Source organism: Hydra vulgaris, chromosome 12 (genome assembly GCF_038396675.1).
Source record: "Hydra vulgaris chromosome 12, alternate assembly HydraT2T_AEP".
Taxonomy (NCBI): domain Eukaryota; kingdom Metazoa; phylum Cnidaria; class Hydrozoa; order Anthoathecata; family Hydridae; genus Hydra; species Hydra vulgaris.
Genome location: NC_088931.1, coordinates 85,752,862 through 85,775,753, shown reverse-complemented (window position 1 = coordinate 85,775,753; position 22,892 = coordinate 85,752,862). Strand labels below are relative to the sequence as shown.

At 27.8% G+C, this 22,892-nt stretch overlaps 1 protein-coding gene across 5 annotated transcripts in view; it reads right to left on the bottom strand.

Annotated features, from left to right (window-relative positions):
- Nucleotides 1-10,948: 10,948 nt before the first annotated feature.
- LOC101241231 (rho GTPase-activating protein 1) overlaps nt 10,949-22,892 on the bottom strand; it is a 42,260-nt gene continuing 30,316 nt past the window's right edge. For all 5 annotated transcript variants that reach the window (XM_065814805.1, XM_065814807.1, XM_065814804.1 and 2 more), the window contains 8 exons: nt 21,673-21,759; nt 21,094-21,192; nt 12,845-12,940; nt 12,662-12,735; nt 12,512-12,589; nt 12,207-12,332; nt 12,025-12,131; nt 10,949-11,944 (listed from right to left, as the gene is read on the bottom strand). In XM_065814805.1, coding sequence (XP_065670877.1) covers nt 11,765-11,944; nt 12,025-12,131; nt 12,207-12,332; nt 12,512-12,589; nt 12,662-12,735; nt 12,845-12,940; nt 21,094-21,192; nt 21,673-21,759 — 847 coding nt within the window. In that variant the 3' untranslated portion in view covers nt 10,949-11,764. The remainder of the gene's footprint in view (nt 11,945-12,024; nt 12,132-12,206; nt 12,333-12,511; nt 12,590-12,661; nt 12,736-12,844; nt 12,941-21,093; nt 21,193-21,672; nt 21,760-22,892) is intronic.

Genomic DNA, 22,892 nt, shown 5'->3' with positions numbered 1-22,892 from the left:
CCACGTTCCATGAAACCTAGATAAAAATAGCTAATCTTAGTGATTTGCTGCTATGGGATCGTACCGGAACTTTTTTTTTTTACATAATATAATACAAACATTTTTATAAAAAACTGAATTAAAAATTCACGGAAAAAGATACATTTTTTTATTTGTATACAAGTTGATACATTCGTGCGAGCTGTTTCTTAGAATTTTAGCAGCTCATCAATGGCTACTCTAGTTGTGTATATAACATTTTTTTCAATATACCACAATAAACTAAATATATAATAACTTAACATTTAGAACAAAAAAAACAAAAATATAAAAAATATAATGTTTAGTATCAAAAAAGTAAAGACATATCCTTGTAAAGACATATCTTTGTAAAAACATATCCTTGTAAAAAAAACACCTTGTTATAATTTGATAGTTTAATTATATACGCAAACTTACCATTTTAGAAGTTTTACTTTACAGAATTGCCAGGATAAGAAATCAGACGAAGCTTTTTGACAGTCTTCGAAATTTTCGGAATGTGCTATACGACGCAAATATATTTTTACATGTTGGGCTATATTTTGCACTCCATTATCAGACATTGAAATCCAACGGTGCCAAGATTGCTTAGGGAAAACTGACTTTAGGGAAGAAATCTCTTCTTCATCGAAATCAACCATGGCATATTTAGGATCTATATTAGGATTCGATGATTTTATGAACATCAAAGCTTTTGTGATCATGGCTTGCGTCTCTTCCTGTAACACAAAAATTGCAACGACTTGAAAATTGACATTAGTTCTTACAACAAAAAACAACAAAGGCAAAGCATATTTTGTGGTTTTATACGTTGCATCTAAACATTGAAATGTTCTGAAAATCTTCAATACAAGCGTTTCATTTTGTCCGATTGATAAACAAAAATCATTTTACCATCTGTATTATGAGTTGCTAAATTTTTTATTAGTTTTTCGATTTCTTCGTCACTTTGCAAATCTGTGACATTTTCTACTGTTTGAGCTTCGATGCGCTTTTTCAAACCCTCAAACTTTATGGCACCCCATTTGCACTATTTATCTTTTATGAGCTGTTCAACATTTATTTGGTCTACTTTAGCATATTGATTTTTCAGCTTTCCGGAATTAATAATATTTCTAATTTTCTTTCGAGAAGGTGTATATCGACGTCGTTGGAAGTCAGTGTCACAATACTTTGGCAAAATAACTAGATTTACATATCCTTCAGCTCTACTTTCTAAATCCCTTATACCCTTACAACCATTTCTTATTTGTTCTCGTAAAAAATCATCAACTCGTTTATCTAACGGTTCTATCAAACCAGCTGCTTCACCAATGTTTGATTTGTATGCGGTTCAGTAGGCCATTTTAGCAAATAAACCAGTTTGCCGATTTGAGGAGAATCTTTAGATCTTACTACTTCAAACTGCTTTTTGAACTGCCGTCCCGCGTTAGTTCGATTATATGTATCATTTTTTGCCAGTTTAATTCCATTAAAGATCATGATTTTTTTAACAGAGAAAGACACAGGACAATCCATTTTTTTTGTCGGTTGCGTGTACTTACGTGATTTTTTGTACACGTGATCCTTCATACGCAGAGCATCGTTTTCCATTCGGTATCGTTCCTTTTTCTTAGTATCGATATCTTTTCCTTGATGGCAATAATATATTCGTTTTCCGAGGAATATATAAGGGTGTCCACTGTATGGGATTGGTAGTCAATCGTTTGCACCACAAAACTCCCAGCATGGTTTTGGTAAATTCTTCGAGGAATTCAAAATGTCACTAAGTGAAACTAAACAGAATAAATCAAAACAATAAACAAGATTGTTGGATGCGATCTATGCTGATTCCCACTCACTGACATACCTACGCGTCAATATGTAATAACTTTATTTTAATCTTATGCACATTACACTTACAAAAAAAAGTTATTTATTAAAGCTTACCATCTTTGGAAAAATCTTTTTATTCCTTAGTGATGCGATACTTTGTAATCGTGTCTTCTTCGTATGTTAGCCTCTGACAATGAATTGTAGCTCATAAACTGGAAAACATCTAAATAAAAGTAAAAAATTAAATCTGATCTAAATAATTTTTGAATGATGGAATGAGTAACTAAAAAATCGCACAATCGCAAATAAGACCAAACAATGTGTTGTTTTTGTTTGATATCAAAGACAATCAGTGGTGGCATTCCGCATTCCTATGATGTTTATTCTATAATTCAAATCATTGTCATGTTTGTCATGTCATGTAAAAATAATGTAGTGTTTGCGGGCATTGATCATACGTAAACATTTGAAGTACATTTTAGTATTCCTTTTATTATTTTTAGTATCAGTAATTTTGCCTGCACGACGTTGGAAAAAACGCAATGTCAGAGACTTTGGAGCTAAGCATGCGTTCTATAATGCACAAGTGAACTTTAAAACTCTCAGGAAAAAAGTCACAAAGCCAACCAATATACTGAGGAACCATGTGCATAGTTACGGGACCCATATGGGTAACCAGATGCTACCCAAGCCGGAGAATCAAATAAGATTTAAATGGAAACTTAAAAGAATACCGGATGTTATTCACATAATTCAACCATAAGATGCCTACATACGGATAATAAATATAGTTTTTATTTAAAAAAAAGTTACTATAAACTTATATAGTTTTTGTTATAATAAAAAAATCAATATAAATTTAAAACGTTTTTTAATGGATAACAAAAGCAGCGTACAACTCAGGTAGATTATCGTTGGTAGCGTTAACGATAGCGATAACAAAACAGCGTACTACTCAGGTAGATTATCGTTGGTAGCGTATTTTGTAGATTAAAATTGGCTGTTACTCCCACGATGCAACAAGTTTGAACAACAACAAAAGCTTCGTTTGTATTTCTTTTTAAGTTCAATTTTCATGATCCAATTTAACTTAACAGCACCTAATTATCAAACAGAAGTATATTAAAAAGCAACATTGGTTGGTTTACTAACACAGCCTGGTTTAGCCATGATACTTTAAAACATAAACAAACAGCTTGCCTAATTTTTAAAATGGTAAATCAGCACATTAAAATTTTATTTAAAAAAAAAGTCTTTATTTTTTTTGGTAAGAAAACTGCTTAAGTATGCTTTTTAATGCTTAAAGCCAAGCGTAATTTTAGGGATGTACATAAAAACATTTAACACAATTTGCCAAACCATCCTAGAAATTTATTTAAAGCAAACCGTGCTGCATGGCCACAAACAGTTATTTACAGAAATCAGCGCTGAATATTTTTAATAATTCAACTTGTTTAAATATTATAAATATCAAAATTTAGGTCTGCAGTCAAAAAAAGAAACAAATAAACTACTTTAATCAACTTGATGCGTAAATCATAATTTTCATTTTATCATCAAATTTAATAAATGTGGCATTTGCTTATATTCCTGGTCTTCAATCTAACTTTTTTTCTTGAATCTGACTTTTTACAATGTTTACCTACCTACTTGCTCGTTGTGAGATTAATTTAAATTCATCTTTGAATCTCAATGTTGAAGTTGGCAATCGTGTCACCTTAATAGTCACATCCTTGGGCTGCTCAATAGAGGTGTTTCTAAATCTGCAAGTGTTAAAGCTCAAAAAAGCTCTGAATGCAGTTTGATCTATGTAAAACTTTCTCATTTTTCTTCAACATCTCCATTCTTCCTATCACAGTACATCTTACAACAACCTTACATTTAAAAAATCACAGAAGAAGATGAGACTCCTTCATTGCAACAATAAATATGCTCCTTTTGTAATTTTAATATACAAGCTGGCATAGAGTTTCTTATTCCTTCTCGCCAATTCTATGTCTATCGTCACTTTTCTCAGTGGTTTTCTTCTCATTGAGCTGTTGCTATTTCAAATTGTAATCATACTTCCATCTTCCATCTAAAACAACTCTCCTGAAAACAAATATCTCTTTAAAGGCAACAAAGAAACTAAAAGTGCTGTAAATAAATTGCAAGTACTCCTTTTAACACATAATCATTCTATCCCTAATAATCATTCTATCCCTAATAAATTTTTTTTATAATAAATACTCAAACTAATGACCTTGTTTAGCTTATAAATTGTTTGTTTGTATTAGTTCAGTTAGTTAATATCGCTATCCAGCACATTTACAAATTTGTTAACTATTAGAGAAAGCCTTCATCTACAATCTGTTAGTAAATATAATCTTTACGTTTCGAATCATTTTGCTACAAAAAATCCATAAAATACCAATGCATAAAATGATCGAACAATCTTCCTTCTCAGTTAAAATCAATTGACTCAATTGCTAACTTTAATAACTAACTTTTTGACTATTTGTTAAAAAAAATACTATTATATATATATGCTATAATAACTGTTGTTATATATTATTCTGATTGTTATTATTATTACTATTGTTACAATCATTATTGTTATTACTATTGTTATCGTTATTGTAATGTGGTAAGTTTTTACAAGAGATTTTATTTACGTGTGCTAATTGTTAAAATATATATAACTTGAATCTAAATTTTTAGTAATGGCAAGTTTCCTACATTTTCTTTTTCTTAAAATTTAATAAAATCTTATATCTAAAAATTCATAAAATGATAATTTCAGTACAGCTCTTCCCTACTCCAGTTTTTATGCTTTCTCATGAAAATCACATGTCATAAAAACACACACACACACATATATATATATATATATATATATATTTATACATATAATGCATACAATATAAAGTACATATAATATAAACTTATATTATTATATATATAATAATATATAAACATATATATTAAGCTTTCATATAAATAATTCTTATGTAAAAATTATGCATATATAATTATGAGCTTAATTTATATATAATTAAATTTATATATAATTAAAGTAATATATATATATATATATATATATATATATATATATATATATATATATATATATATATATATATATATATATATATATATATTTAAACAACTTTAAAAAGTATTCTACACAATAGAGTGCTCAATGTTCTTAAAAGAACAGAGCAATTATATATTAGTAGAAAATCACTTAACTAAATTTTTTTCCATTTGACACTGTGTTTCATCAACAAAGATTCATCAGAAAATACTTTTCTGTTGATTTTTTGTTGATGAAACACAGTGTCAAATGGAAAAAAAAATTAGTTAAGTGATTTTCTACTAATATATATATATATATATATATATATATATATATATATATATATATATATATATATATATATATATATATATATATATATATATATATATAATTATGAGCTATAAGATATCTATATAATATATAAAGGTTAAATCGTATTTTATGTACGTAAACTTATAAAGTTAAAAGCGCAACTTTGCGTATTTAAAAGAAAACGCGCAATTAATGCATAATTATGCAACAATTGTTAAAATATGTTTAAAATCCATTTCTTTGAGAACTTCTAAGTTAAAAACTATGCAAACTCTTTTGTTTAAAAATATTCCAAAAACAAAAGAACTTCTTAATTACTTTTTATTACGCAATGAAAAAGTTTCGCCTTTTACTTTTTTGTTTACGTACATAAAATACGAGTCAACCATATATAAACATTGTTTTTATATAATATATAAACAATATAGCGATGGTAGTGTCACAGTTATTGGCACCTTAACGCTATTTTTGATACTAATTTCTGTACAAAAATCGTACCTATTGAATGAAAATTTTTCAAATTTGGCACAATATTAGATAAATACCTTGTAAATCACCTAACGCATTTAATTTTTCATTTGCGCAAAAAATCTAGTATATATTCACATTATAAGTAAGTTGATTCGTTGTCCCAAGTTATTGGCACTTTGACTCAATTATTGGCACGCGCGACTCAAGTATATCGTATATTAAATACATATATATAATAAAAGTCTTTTATCAATTAAAACCACAAAATTAAAGAGAATTTAAAGAAATAAAGTTATTTATTTAAGTGCATTCTTGGCACGCAAAAAGAAAGTTCTTTTTTTTAATAAGTTTTTTTATGTTTGTCAGCCTTTTGTGCTCCTCAGATATACAATTTAGGTGCACAGCACAATCACATTGTGCTGTGCACCTAAACTGTATCATAATTCACACGCAACTTTAATCTTATTTCTTCATTATAATTTGCCTTGCCAAAATTATAAATCCAATTTTCATCTTCTATTGATCTATTGACTTTATTTGTTAGTGTTTGTCTATACTCTTGTGTAGATAGAACTTACACTAGACGTTTCTTTCTTTTATTTATAGGTTTATTGGAAATGGAACTTTTAGTATTTTTTTCCTCTACCAACATTTAAATAACTCTTTTAAATAATAAAGGAAAGTTTCCCCTGGTGACACTGGACCGACCTAAAGAGTGATGCTCTGATGTTTTAGACTTCAAGTTAGGGTACCTTTTTAGATATCCGTACGCCAAATTTCTAGAAAGAATTCCATTTTTAAATACAGCAAGGTGCGAGCTTTTATGCAATATTTTTGAAATTATTAGCTGTAAGTAATTTATTTTTAGAGGAAATCCTCTTCTTGACATTTCAATAAGCTACTTCTCACATGCATCTTCTATAAATAGTGGCAAAGTATGTGCTGGTCCAGGCCTACACACTAGACTGCTTAAACCAGATAGTTTTGTTTGTAGAGTACTGCGAGGAACATTATATTTTTTTTGCAGCTGATTTGATAGACATCTCCGATTTTTTAAGTCAACCGCTCGCTCCATGCTTCTACTGTCATATTGCTTTATCTTAACTTGTCTGTTGTTAATAGAATTCTTTGATTTTTGTATTATTTAATAATAACTTAAATATAATTAATATTGAAAACAAAAGCTAGAAAAAAAGCTTATTTTAAAAGTTTTAAACATATCCAATTAAAAATATTGCCATGCCAATGTTTGAGTTATTGTCACAATTATTGACACCCAAATTTAAAAAAAGAATAAATCAGGAAATTTTTATTGTAAAATAAAAATTATTGTGTTAACTTTTAAATAACATTTCATATTACTTTTGGTGCCATTTTGGACTTCTGATTATAATTAATAAATTATGGAATCAAACTAATGTTCTCGTTTTCTTCAGAAACGAAAACCGTATCGAGGTTAACGTTTTCGGCAAATTATTGCGTTTTTTTCTTACTTAAATAAAAATTTTTATAAAAAAATTGACAACCAGTAAAATTTTTTTGCTCAAACAGGAGACGATATGTTACTCTGTTTTTACGTTGATAATTTTTTACTTTTCAACTAGAAATAGCTATATAATTTTTTGAAAAAAATGAAAAGTGCCAATAATTGAGTCATGCCAATAACTGTAACACTACCATAAAAGATATATATATATATATATATATATATATATATATATATATATATATATATATATATATATATATATATATATATATATATATATATATATATATATATATATATATATATATATATTTATTATATATAATTATGAGCTTAATTTATGCGTAATAAAAATTATAAGTTTAAACTTACCTTTTAGAAATATTACATCCATGAATGACTAAAGTAACCCAATGTGAATGTAATAAACTAAATGAAATAAAGACAACGTAAATATGTACTTGAAATAACAAATCAAATTATGCAAGCGTGTTGTTGCGGCAAAAAATTTAAATATTGTTTGGCAAAATACTGCATATAAAAATAATCGTTGCGAGTGGGATATGATCTAGACACAACCGCTTTTGCTGCTGACAAATATGTTTTGTATTTATATATTATTATAGTTCTTAATTTACTACAATTTTTTTGATTCGTGCTAGAAGTTCTACTTGTGTATTCAGTTAGATGATTATGATTATTATTCAAATTTAGAAAAAAATAATAAGTATGGAAATAAAAAACTTGATGCTGGAAAAAGACGAAAGGCAGGAGGATTAAAAATTTTCAAAAAAACGACGTTTTCATGGCAAAAGATTTTTAAAGCTCCTGAACCCAACATTGACTCGGAAAATAGTCTTGTTAATAACATACCTTCAACAAGTAATTTAAATGCTTCAACTTCATCAAATAAACTTACATTATTAAATCATAAAGCAACAACAGTATCAACAAAACGAACTTCATTACCTAATAACAAATCGAATTTTCCACACTGTTGCATCATGTTGGATAGCTTTGTTTTAAAAAGTATCATAGATGAAATTGCTATGTGCCCTGAATGTCAATTGAGGAGTATTGAACTTTCTACAGATTTATCAAGAAAGAAAGGACTGTTTGTTTTATTAGAGTTTACATGTACAGCCTCAGTCTGCTCATGGAGTAAAAGGGTTTACACTAGCCAAGAAATTGATGATGAATCTCGTGGGCAATACCAATCGGATGTAAATATGAGATCCATTATTGCTATGAGGGAAATAGGAAAGGGGCATGCTGCTTTAACAACCTTTTGTGGTTTTATGAATTTACCTCCACCAATGCATAAAAAAACATTTCATGATATTCAAAGGAATATATTAGTGGCTTACAAGCAAATTTCTCTAAACTTTATGAATAAAGCAGCTGTTGAGATTAAGCAAGGTCTTGGTGAGAACAAGACAGATATTACAGTTTCATGTGATAGCACCTGGCAAAAGCGAGGATTCTCTTCTTTAAATGGTGTTGTAACTATAGTTTCAAGCGATACTGGAAAATGCATTGACTACCTTATTAAATCTAAAGTATGCCATCAATGTGATAAATGGGAAACAAAAAAAGGCACTGATGAATATGATGAGTTTCTTAGAACACATGAATGTAGCATTAACCATAAGGGCTCATCAGGCGCAATGGAGACAGCTGGAATTGTTGAATGTTTTACATCATCAGAGTCAGACAGAAATTTACGTTATGCTTATTATATTGGTGACGGTGACTCAAAATCTTATCTAGAAGTTGCTAAATGTAATCCATACAAAAATCTTTTTGTCCAAAAGTTAGAATGTGTTGGACACATACAAAAAAGAGTTGGTAGCAGACTTTGTAAATTTAAAGCCACTTATAAACTAAAACTGTCTGATGGGAAACCACTTGGTGGAAAAAATTGTCTTACCGAAAAAGAAATTAATAAACTTCAAAACTATTTTGGAATTGCAGTACGTCAATGTAATGGTTGGAACAGTTTACCAGTTAAAAAAAGCAATTGGTGCAGTACTTCACCATTGCTCAGATGCACTTACATTAGATAGTCGCCACCAAATGTGTCCAAGAACCCCTGAAAGTTGGTGTAAATACCAGTTTGATAAAATAAATGGTATAGCCCTGTATAAAGAAAAACCAGGACTTCCCATTGTTGTAAGAGACATAATAAAACCAATTTTTCTTAGTTTAAGTGATAATGATTTACTAAGTAAGTGTTTACTTGGGCAAACACAAAACAACAATGAATCGTTAAATGGAATTATTTGGAAAAGGTGTCCGAAGGATATTTTTGTTGCTAGAGACACATTAGAAATTGGTGTCTCATCTGCAATCATAAATTTTAATGAGGGAATAAATGTAGTTTTAAATGTATTTGCTATGCTAAATATGTATGATGGAAAATTTACGCAAGAGTTTTGCACAAATAAAGATTTTGTAAGAGTCGCTAATATGAATCTAAAGACTACTCCAAAAGTCAAGCTTAAACGGAAAAAAAAAAGAGCTCAGCGTAAAGGATTTGCAGATGCCAATGAAGAAATGGAAAGAATAGTATATGAGACTGGTCTTTTTTAAATTATTATTTTCTACGCTATTATACAATTTTTTCTACATTATTATATATAGCGTTTTACTAAATTACAATTTACTAATTTATTGCTTTATGTATTTTTATTCTTTTCTTGTTTTTAAAGTGGTTTTTAAACTTTGAAGTCTTAAAAAAACATTTCTAAAGCCAATAATGATTTGAAACAGTTTGTTTTTCAAAAATATTGCTTTGTTAAAGTAATTTGTGAGTTTTTGGCTTAAATTAGACTAAAAGAGTTGAATTTTCTTTTTCTTTTCTGTTTTTCTCAAAATAAGGTTTTTTGAAACGGTGCGATAAATAACTTTTCTCAATTAAATGCTATGGTCCTGAAATTTGGTACATTGATTCTTTTATATATAATCTATTAGCTGAATTATAAAAAATTATTTTAACTTTTTTGGTTCTTTAGTTAATTGGGCTCAAAATCTGTATTTTGGGCCAAAATTTTGCTGCCATTTAAACAAAAACTTTTTCGTTCTAATTTTTTTCCTTAATTCAGCCAATTCAACTTCCTTATTAGACTTCCTGTTATTTATCGTTCCTGAGTTATTTATCGCAGCGTAAATGCCCTTTTTTTGGTCCCGCGGACCAAAAAACAGTGTTCCAAAACCAAATTTGAAAATTTAAATTCCTTAGTTTTGTAAGGTTTTTTATATTGCAGCCAAAAATTGGGTTTTTTTATACAAAATTCTAGGATTTAGGTTTAAAGGTAGACTACCTTAATGAAAATGTATTAAAAAAATTCCACTTAAGGCCACTTTTTGAGCTTTTCGCTTCATAGTGTGGCTACATGTATTTTTTGTAAATACGAAAATGGGCATTGTATAAATGGCAAACTTACACAAAAAAGGTGTTATAAACGATAAAAAAAAATTACATTTGCACTTTTTTGTTGAAAATTTATAACAAACGTCTTTTAAATCCATGTCCTGTTAAAAAACATAAATACCAAACTTATATATTTTTAGATAATACTAGCAGTAAAATTCATTAAAAAAAATTCTTTTTTGTTTTAAAAAGTTTCGAACTATGGCCACTTTTTTGAAGTTTTGCACCACTGTGCACAGGTCTAATCAATGCATGTTTAATTAAACTAATTATACCATGTTAGAAAAGAATTCTAAATATAACTTTTTATTTATTTACTCATGTCATTGAAAGTAATAAAAAAAAATTATATTTATGCGGGTTTTTTTCTGGAATAAACATTTTTACAAAAGTCAGATAAAAAATCTCGTTTATAATAATAAAATTATGCCAATATAATATTGAACAAAACATAATCTATTAATAAAAGTAAAAAACAAATCATAATTCTATAATTATCTTTTTAATAAGTTAAAGATCGAAAATAAATTTTATAACAAGCCAGTTTTTTATTGTTTTGTAAAACAAACATGGCACATTTTTTATTGGTAATATTCTTCAATTACAAATAATACTATTTAGAATTATTAACGCTTCATACATATTTTCATTAAAAAAGTCTAGGGTAAAATTAAAATTCAATTTTATGAATGTACGATACTTGAACGATAAGCAATGTACCTGAACGATTAATATATACGCGAGCGATGTATGTAACGATGTGTGTGAATAATGAATCTTTGTAGTTCGTACACAACACTAATTACATGATAAATGCAAAAAATAAAGTTAAAACTTTTGTGTCTTTGTTTAGGAACCACTGGAAATTCTTCAAAATTTTTTTTTCAAAGCCAGTATAGAATATATATTATGCTTATATTGATATTTTTTTTATACGACATTCACAAGTTAATTTTATTTTTAAAAGTTTTGATCCCAAATGAAACAAAGACATGCAGTTTTAAATATACACTATTTAAATCTTAAATTAAATTTATTTAATTAGCCAGATTACATCAGCATCTTATGTCTAAATTTAACTTTTATTGCATATTTCAAACAGCTGATTCAATCAGCAAAACGGCGGATCAACCACCGAGTGTAAGAAAATATTACATACTATTCACGAGGCGCTTTCGTCAAAAATTAAATATGAATTATCAATAAGATATTTGCAGTAAGAATTAATCTTTGACATGGAAGTGAGGCTGGCACTCTCAGTATCCGACCATAATAAATTCGGTCCAAAAACAATCGCCAAACTCGATGACACCATGCGATTTGCTGAAGAATGCTCAACAACCTAAAGTATGTGTACCTATGACAACCTTACGTATCTAAATAATACTATTTACTTAAATAAAAAAAAATAGATAAATGAACCTTTTCTAAAAAGCGTAACAAATATACGAGTAAATCGTGGTTAAGAGGCGGTAAAAACTCATTGAGCATTCGTTTCGTAGATTTTAGTTTGTCTTCTTCTGGAAGCGCTGAAAATCACATATAAAATATAAAAATACAGTAAGATAAAAAAAAAGAAAAAAAATCAACAAACAATATCATACAAGAAAATTCCATTACTGATCCGTATAATTTAAATGTCAACAAAGGTTCAGGTAAGTCACGCAAAAATTTCTTTAGTAGTGCAGTCGCAAGATGAACATTTGATGTTGAAAATTGAGCTATTTGACCTAGTTTAAAGAATAATTGAAACCCAAAAATTATAATTTGTTTATATATATATATATATATATATATATATATATATATATATATATATATATATATATATATATATATATATATATATATATATATATATATATAGCAAAATTTCATTATGAATGTATTTGTAAAAATGATTGGATACCCATGTTAAATGCGTCAACTGCTTCGTTTACCAAATTGACTTGCGCTGACCTTCGAAAGATCCCTTCGATATCTAACGCTAAAACAAAAAACCAATTAAAACATTCTTATGAGGTTAACTATCTATATTTTTATGAAAACAAAATCCTACCATTTTCTTCTATAAATTCAATGCAAGAACTAACAACGATCGGAACATGGCGGTCGGGGTGTTTTCTTTTTAACCTAAAATCCCACAAAAGAAAAATCAATAAAACGTTTTTCTAGTTACATTTTACCATCGCAAATCTATGCTTTCTTCCTAAACCATTATATAATTAAACATTTTTCTTACTCAGTTAACGATATTGAGAATTGTTGAGTCTTCGGTATTTCTTTAGCTTGACTAGTTGCAACAGACTTGAATTTTTCAACAACTATTTTGTCATGTCTAAGAAAAATGATGATTATTCAAAGATAAACCAACTGGATTTTAAAACTGTTTTTAAAATATTTATTTATAAGAACTTATATTAGGAAGTTCCTTATGTGAACAAAATAAATTAAGAAAATTTATTATTTAAGTAAATGTAATTTTTATTTTTAAATTTCTCACTAAATCCCTCAAAAAATGCCAAAACTTTGCTTTAAAATAAGAGATTTACTTAAAAGAGGAAGAGAATGAGAAAAAAAGACTTTTATACACTTTAGCCTTAATTGGGAAAGAGAAGGCAAAAACTCATTATTTTTACTCATAATACTAATTAAATAACTATACTAAATAAACCTTAAGATTTTTAAATAAACTTCTCGTCAATTTTAACATATACAGTTTCTATAAAGTTTTACTAATTTTTTCATAAAGGTATTAATCTTATTTGATAAATTAACTGAGATTTCATACTTTTGTATAAAACTTATCTTAAAAAGAATTTCATACCAAAGAATATTTTTTTTTTTCAAAATTACAAAAAAATTACAAAAAAAAAATATTTTTTTTCAATGTAATTTTAATAAAATTTGTAATTTTGATTAAAAAAATATTATTTTTTGTAATTAAAAATACGAAATTTTTTTTTTTAGTAATTTTAATCTTGATCTGATACATTTGTGATCATGAGCTATCCCTGATACACTTGTGATCATTTTTCATTCATCAATTGACATGATTATGATTACTGTCATAACCACGTGTCATGTCAATTGATGAATGAAAATGATAGCTCATGATCACAAGTGTATCAGGTCGGGATTAAAGCTGTTAAAGAGTACCTGCCTGTTGGTTACTGCCCAAGAAGTATTATCAAACAACAGTTACCCGTTATTTGATAAGTTCAAAATTTCATTAATTTTTAAAGTTTAAAAACTATATATGAATTGGTGAATGTTAAAAGGGCAGAAGTCCAACAATGTAAACTTTTGGGAAACTAAAAAAAACTGCTGAAAAAAAATAGTTGAAAAACATCTTCAGAAAGTTGAAAAACATCTTTTTCAGAGAAAAAGTTATTAAACTATTAACAAAAATTTACTATGGGGGAAAATGCAGTTTTTCTTTGATTTCTAAAAATTTACATTGTTGGACTTCCGCCATTTAAACATTCACCGACTCATATGGTATATAATATAGCAAGTTGCCTAAATCCAAGAGATTATAAAGAAGCTAAAACTTTGAGTTTTTGCTTCTTTAGCTAAAACTAAAAGTTTTAGTTAAAGAAGCAAAAACTGAAGTCAAATATGTACATGAAAGAAATTGTTTCTTTTTTTAAACAAATTTTCAAGTATTCAAAATGTTTGTTAAATTATTGAAAACTAGATCGATTCCACTTAGTTATATTTTAGATATTGTTCATAAGTCTATTCTACAGCTTTATGAAAACTGTACATCACAGCAATTCCTGGTAATGCGTCAGTATCTTTATACATTGATGAATATACATTGATGTATAGTATACTTTCATACTATAAAGTAAAAAGATTCAAATAAACTTTAATATATTTAATTTTAGAAATATTATGATAAAATTATCAGCATAAATTTAGTTAAATTAAATATAGTAAAAATTATAATAAAATATCATTTACTAAATATTTATGTAATGCACAGACTAGTTTTTATTTTAGAAAATCAAAAAAATGTGAAATACACTATTAAATAAGTAAAAACCATTTGATTTATTTATCTAAGGTTATCAATAATATTTTAAGTACATAGTTTAAAAGTACATATATTTATGGTGATATTTTAAAATTGGATCAATTTATTGTATTACATAATAGAAAAGGGAATAAATGCAATATATCTAATATTGTATTCAAAAATAAATTTAGTTTCTGGTTAGATAAAGACTTAACAAAAAAAGTAAAAAGTTGATGAAATACAAAAAACTAATTTCAATAAACCATCAATTAAAATAAAAAAGAATAAGTGGTTCAGTGAAAAGAAGAATAAGTGGTTTGGTAAAAGAAATTACATCAGAAGAATTGATTGGAGCAGGTAAAAAATAAATGAAAAAATGGCAATTTACCAGGTGAAAAATATGACATAAGTGTAATGAATTCTTCTATCATTGAAAAAACTTTTTCAGCTGATGAGGCTCATGCTTTAATTTTAGAATGACTAAAGATTAAATAATACTATCCAGATATAATAATAAAGATTAAATAATACTATCTAAATATGGAAACTTGGGCTGTTTACAATTACTTAGCATCATGGTTCTAGCACTAGTAATGATGACAACACTGCACATCTTTAAGGAACCTGAAAAAGTATTAAACATAATTAGCTTACCAAAAATTATTCTTGAGAATTTCTTTGTGATCCAATGTATATTACCTTGTGGTCTAGATGTTGATGCTGATAAACTCCAAGCTTATTGCTTACAAGTTGCTCATATGTAAGTTAATTATTGCTTATAAGTTGCTCGTATGTAGGGGAGAGTCACCGATTATGGACCACTTTTGTTGCAGAGTGTATAATTCACTCACATTTGCTTAAATAGTTAACTTTTATATTGTAAACCACTTCTTACCTTCAGCTGAACATATTATATGAAGCTTGTAGTGGTTGATTTAATAATAATTATAAAATGTGTCAAAAACGTAAGTGGTCCATATTGGGGGTACTTTAAGCTTGTGCTCCAAATATGGACCATTGAGGTTCCTATTATGGACTAGTTATAAACGGTTTGACTTGGTCATTTAAACAAATTATATACACGCTTAAGATAGAATTGTTAGAATATAAATACTCAAGAGTATGTAAGCTTCTAATTTTTAATAGGTTTTTAGATGTTCTTTTTGTAAAAAAAAAAAAAAAGTTATTAAGTTTAAGCCAGCCACCATTTATTTGATTCTTATTCTACCAGTCTCATGCACATGTATGCATACACTCAGTTTTATTTATAAAGTGTTTTACTATTTTAATATTTAGCACACACAAAAACATGAATACTGATGTGTAATAATATTTCAAAATTTATTTACAAAGTTCACAAATAAAGTCACAATCTGAAGTTCCTGCGCATTCTTCTTGTGCCCATTCTCCACACATAAAACAAAACCATGAACTTTCATTTAAAATACTGGTACTAGTTGTTGAATTCATTTTGGGTTTCTTACATTTCTTTACTACTTTTTCTTTAATTATTTTTGTGTTTTTGGACTTTTTAACTTTTGTGTTTGTTTTTGGACTTTCCTGTAGGAACAGCTTTTTATATTGACTTAAAGTAAGAATTTCTGACTGTTCTTTGCGACATTTCCTTTTGCCTGCACCCTTTGAGGGAAGAACAGGGACCAGTCTCTGAAATGGAGACATAGCCCGGATGTAAAAAATTAGTGCGTCATAGTGCCCAGAGTTATTTTCAAACATGGTGTACTTCACTGGGATGGGGTTACCACTATGTTCTTCACCATACATCAGCACATTCCTGTTTGCATTGTGAATCACAATGCAAACAAAACCTTTTGTTTTCAGAAGACAGGAGATCTGATTTATCTTCCATTCTCCCACAAACGAGTCTGGTTTGGCAATGTGAGCAATACGCTCTTCTAACAAGTTAAAGTGAAGATGCTGGGGTTGGTCAGCATTTAAGGCATCCCCGTGCTTGTCAACAGACAATATTTCCAAATTAGATATCAAATGGCTAACAAGCTGATTACGAAGTGAGTCAGCCATAGCAGTTTCCTTCAGATGAAGCAGTGGAATGACCAGCTTGCCGTTTAATCGCTGAGCTGACTGAAGATCTGGTGTTGTGCACACAACAACTGACCTAAAAAAACATTTCCCATCAGAGTAAATTGGGATGAGCAAAATTTTCTAGCACCTGTGGCAGAACTGTTTTGGAATGGGACGTTTCAACAGCCAGTGACACTGGGTGGGTCACATAAGTTGTTGGTTTTGGAACCATCTCATCCATTATGCCTGGAAGTGGTGGCACACCCTCCTGGTCTTGTGCTGGTCTAGTTACACATACCAATGCTGGTATCGAAGCTTCCTGGGCTTGTGCTGGTAATGTCCCTGATGTAAGTGGTGAAGACAGCATGGTCTCACGGTCTCCTGCTTGAGAAGCGAATGATGGCGCATAATCCTGAGGTTTAAAAACATCTCGTGAGCATGGCCAAATTCCACATGATGCAAAACCATTAATTGCTGTTGACATGGTAGCAGCCTTTGCATATGCCAGATGAAAAAGATTGGCCACCTGATATGAACTCACTGAACGTCCTGGATTTAGTCTCAGCCATTTTTCCACCTCCTGGTCGTAGTAGACTTGAAGGGGCTTAAAAAAAGCTTTATCCAGAGGCTGCAGTTTGTGTGTTGTGTGAGGTGGAAGTGACAACATTATGACATTGTTGTCAATGGCCATTTAAACATTCACCGATTCATATGGTATATAATAATGGCCTCAAGATTTTTAGTATGGGATTTATGGCCATCTAAAATAAGTAAAACCTTATCATCTTTTGTTGGCTTCACATGACTGATGAACATTCTCATCCACTGTACGAAAAGTTCAGAATTTATCCATCCTGAATCAGAACATGTTACAATGCTGCCTTCTGGTGCACCATCTCCCAGTTCATCAGGAACCCGTTTTCTTTTGAATATAATCATTGATGGAACATAATGTGTTCCACCAGCATTTACGCAACAGACAACTGTTGTGTTAACACCTCTTTCTGCACTGGCTATGCTACCTATCTGTTTTTTGCCTTTTAGGCCAAGCACGAGCTGGCAAACTTGTTAGCATTATCAAAATGCCTCTTTAGAGTTGCTTTGGGGATGCCGTATGTGGCTGCACATTTGTTCAAGCCAATATCACCATTTCTGTACGCCTCAATAGCACGTTGAAGATCATCATTAGTCCAGCAGCCCCTGATTAAAAAAAAAAGATTGAAATAAATTGTAGGACAGGACAAAATTTTAAAAATAAATTTGTCTAAATTTACCCACTACAATCTACCACTACAAATATAATACTTAATAAATATTTATCATTATTTATTATTATTATTAGGCTATTATTATTATTATTAATTTAATTTTAATCATTAGGCCTATAGCCTATAACTATAATAATACTATAATATTAATAATGATTCTTAATTATTTTTAGACCCTTAGCCTTATAATTATATCTTAACTTATATTATTATATAATTATCTAATTTAAATTTAATAGGTCAATTATAGTAATAGTAAATACTTAGTAGATCTATAATTACTATAATTAAATAATTATAATCTATTATAGATTCTATAGTCTGGCTATAGTCTAGTCAAATTTCAAATACTAATAATAATCAAGGATTAAAATAAAACATAAGATTAAGATAATTTAATTTATTAATAGCCTATGATAAAATAATAACATCCAAGAGAACAAGAACTTATGTTCCCCAATATGGACTACAGTTTCCCATCTTGAACCACTGATCCATTTTAGGGACAGCAGTTGGTCCATATTGGGAGAACCACATGGGCATCTAATTTTACTAAATAAAACCAAAACGATGTCATTTGGAGCAACACGCTTGTATTTAGTAAGAAATGAAATGAAAAAGCTTTCCATTTAGCATAGAAGCATTGTCCTGGTTCATTTATTTGTAGAATGACACACAAAAAAAAGCGAGTGTACTTTTAGAAAAAAATAACCAAATAAAATACTAACTTACCTTTTTGAAGTAATCTTGCTGACCGCCATCATTGAAATGCGATTTAACTGAACGGAAGTCACTCTTTAATGCTACGTTTCCAAAATTTAAAAATTGCATTTATTTGTTTCATCGGCGGTCCATAAAAGGGGACGGTCCATAATGGGCGACTCTCCCCTATGTTAATTTTATTTTATGAGTGAACAAGTATGTATAAATCCCTAGGTGTATTGATGGCTATCATGACTAAAAATGTCATACAATATACAATGATAAAATAGAATAAGTAAATAAAAAGATGGTAATAAATAATGGTACGGGCAATATAAAAAGAAAAACAAAATATATGTGATCAGAATTAAGTAGTGGATAATGGTGATCCCCCTCCTCAGGAATGCACTGTGATCACCAATGACATTTCAGAGAGCCCAAGACCTGCACTAACGCCACTTGTCAGGGGTGTGTCCTTGCAACAGATCTCACTCATTTTATGGTCATTCAGTTATTAGAAGAATGTCTCTTCCAATAGGGATGTTATCTGAAGAGACTCTAGAAGCAAGAAAATTTTTTAAAAATATCGTGAACATTTTAGTTATAAAATGTCAAGAGTGACTAATAATGAAAACGATGGTGATTATGTTCATCTAATCCATATACTAGCAGTTTGAGAAAACTTAAGATGGTGATTATGTTCATCTGATCCATATACTAGCAGTTTGAGTAAACTTAAGATGGTGATTATGTTCATCTGATCCATATACTAGCAGTTTGAGAAAACAGTATCAAATTCAATTAAGACTCAATTTTCAATTAAATCTTTATTGAATCTGATTAAAACAATTCAATTATTTAAATTATCAAGCTTTAGTCCTGATACCTAAGTTATATTTTTAAATAGAACTTTAATATTATAGAAAAGTATAGAATAATATATAGAAAGTATTTTATGAATTTGGTAAATAAAACTGACTATGACTACAAATAGCTTGTTGTTATACAAAATGAGGTATCCATAGCAACCACATAAAAAAAAAACACAGTCAATAGTAGTACTGCCCTTATATAAATACATTTGCCTAATATAGTGTATGTAGCACAAATAAAAAGTCTGCAACATCACAAAATAGCTTGTTACTATGCAAAACTAGGTATCCACAGCAATTTAGAGGGAACGCAAACCTTATACTATTACTCATGACAAATATAGTTAATATATCACTAATATTAAATTGTATACTTCTTTTTTTTTTTCAAAATTAGCTTATCTTATTTACCTAATTTGGCCCCTTATTTAATAATTCTAGACAACTTTTGTAAATTTTTCATGAAAAGTTTAGTAAAATGAGCACAACATAACTTATTGTATTTCAATCAATCATATATATTCTGAAAAATAATTTTAACAATATAAACTATACACTACAATACCCAATGAACAATACACAAGAATACAAAAACAATAAACAACAAAAACAAAAAACAAGACCCCTTCAAAATTAATAAAATTTAAAAATTATGACTTTTCGTTTCTTCAAAAACAAAGCAGTTTTTATATTTTATTTTAATTTTTTTTAATTTCCATTTTCAAATGTTTTTTTCTTTAAACTCTGGTTTCTTGTCTTTTAATTTTCTTTTCTTATTTCTTTTTATGTTTTTTTTTCTTTGGTTAATTTGTTTGATTCGGTTTTTTAATTTTTGCTTGTTTTTTGCTTTTTCATTTCTTTCTTTTTCAATTCTTCATTCTCTTTATTTTTTTTACTTATTTTATTCTTTTTTCTTTATCTTTATTTCTTTTTTTTTTAAATTAATTTATAAAATCGTTATAAAAGTCTCTGTACTGTCTTCCAATAAATTTTCAACTTATATTCTAAAAAATGTATTAAATGTATATTTTTTCAACTTTAATAAATGTATTAGTTAATTTAATTGCACCAAACTTTAAATAATTGATATATTAATGAAGATTTATCAAATGTTGATTAAATATTGAATTCTAATATTAAACTGATGTAAAACAATATATAGATAAACCAGTGTCATAGTTTCAATTAACTTAGCAACATATAAAAAATAATTCTTATATTTTTACACTTAAAAAAACAGTTTTGTCCACTATTTGGTGCAACTGTGTTATGATTTTTTTTATATTTGGGTAGTTAACCCTGCATTTTATAATCAAAAACATCTCTTTTATTTTTTTAACCAGAAAAATCTTAATGAAAACAAATACCTTTTCATGACAAAAAAATTTGAGTCTAATGATCACATATAATTTCTTAATCTTTTCTTGAGTGTTAATTATTTTGATTTTCATAAGATTTATTTATTTTATATATTTTAACATTTTATATATTTTAACAGTAAATTTTTTATTCTACCATTTTACTTTTCAAACTCAGCAAAAGCCCTTAATCCATAAAAAAGGTTTGTTAACATTAGAAAACTCACTGTTTAACCTCTTCAGGGATATCGATTTGATCAATCCGAAGATGAGGTGTCAATTCATCCAGTTTTGAAATGTTATTAATTTTTTTACCAAACTTTTTGCTACAAAAAAAAAATATATATATATTAAAAAAATTCACTTTGTGTTTATATTTTTAACAGTACTAACAACAAGCTTTTATTCTAAACAATCATAAGTAATAGTAAATACGTTAACTATGACATTGTAATTTAGACTCTAACAAATCATATAGTTATACAAATAAAAATCGTAATGGTAGATTTGTCAACTATGACATATTTATAAGAACGATATGCATCAAATATATGTACTATATGTACCAAGGTATTATGATATAGTTCTTAACTCATAATAAATTAATATGATATAATCTAGCACTTAGTCCATAGTAAGCAAAACAAGTTGAATTAGTAACTTGTATTAAAAAGTCCTTTAATAATACAAGTTATCAATCTAATAATCATTATACCATTAAACAATCATGAATCAAATATAACATTATCAACCAATCATCAGTCAAATATAACATGCAATTAATCAAAAACAACCAAAAAACATACCTTATAAATGGGTAGAAAATATTAAATGCAGCTTTTATAAAATTACTTGGATGAACAATATAGAATGCTTTCAAGTTCTTTTTGTATCTAAAATTAATTTCAAATTATCATTAAAATAATGACATCATCATTAAATGATGAAACAGTTGTTAAAATAATGATGCCATCATTAAAATAAAATCCAATTGCTGATATTAAAACAACATAACTTAAATAACAAAAACACAACAGTTGTATGAAACTATTAATTTTGATCTCTGTGTTTTTATAACCCATACACTCTTAAGGTGATGTGCTTTATTACAAATAACCTATATCCTGAATATATCTAACAAAATTGATTTCATCTAGAAAAATATATCGGTGACTAATAACAGTGACCTTACGCCACAAGATAAAAATTATACCTTGTGACAGATTACAAAACTTAGTGGACACTTGTTTTCAATTTTCTTCAAATAAAAATTTAAGTAACTAAGAACCTTAACACAATAGATTTTTTTTAAGATCACCTTTGGTCAAAAAGAGGAAGTTTCTATTTAGCACGAAATAAGTAATTATCTTTATAATAAGAAAAATTTTAAAAATTTTTTCTTAAAAACTATATTTAATAAAAGATGTAATTAAGTTATATTGGCGAGACAATACGCCAACTAAAGACACAAATGACTAAGCTCTATCGGAGAGACAAAAACTCTCATATTTTAAAACATCTACATGCTGACTAAAATTGCCATGCCACGTATAAAGATAAATGTTTTTCTATATTAGATTCTTCTTCCAATAAATTTGAAAAGTATGTATATAAAATGGCAAAAGCCAAATATGAACAAACAGATTAATCATGCTAAACTGACTTTCTCTGTTTAACTATATTTAGCATGTTATATATATATATATATATATATATATATATATATATATATATATATATATATATATATATATATATATAAATATATATATATATATGTATATATATATATATATATATATATATATATATATATATATATATATATATATATATATATATATATATATATATATATATATATATGTAAATTATGTTAGTATATTTTACAAATAGAGTGCTCAATGTTCTTAAAGAACAGAGCAATAATAAATTAGTAAAAAACACTTATCTAACTTTTATCTTTGACTTGACTCTTCCTGATGATCCAGCAATGGTGAAACTTCAAGTCGAAGATAAAAAGTTA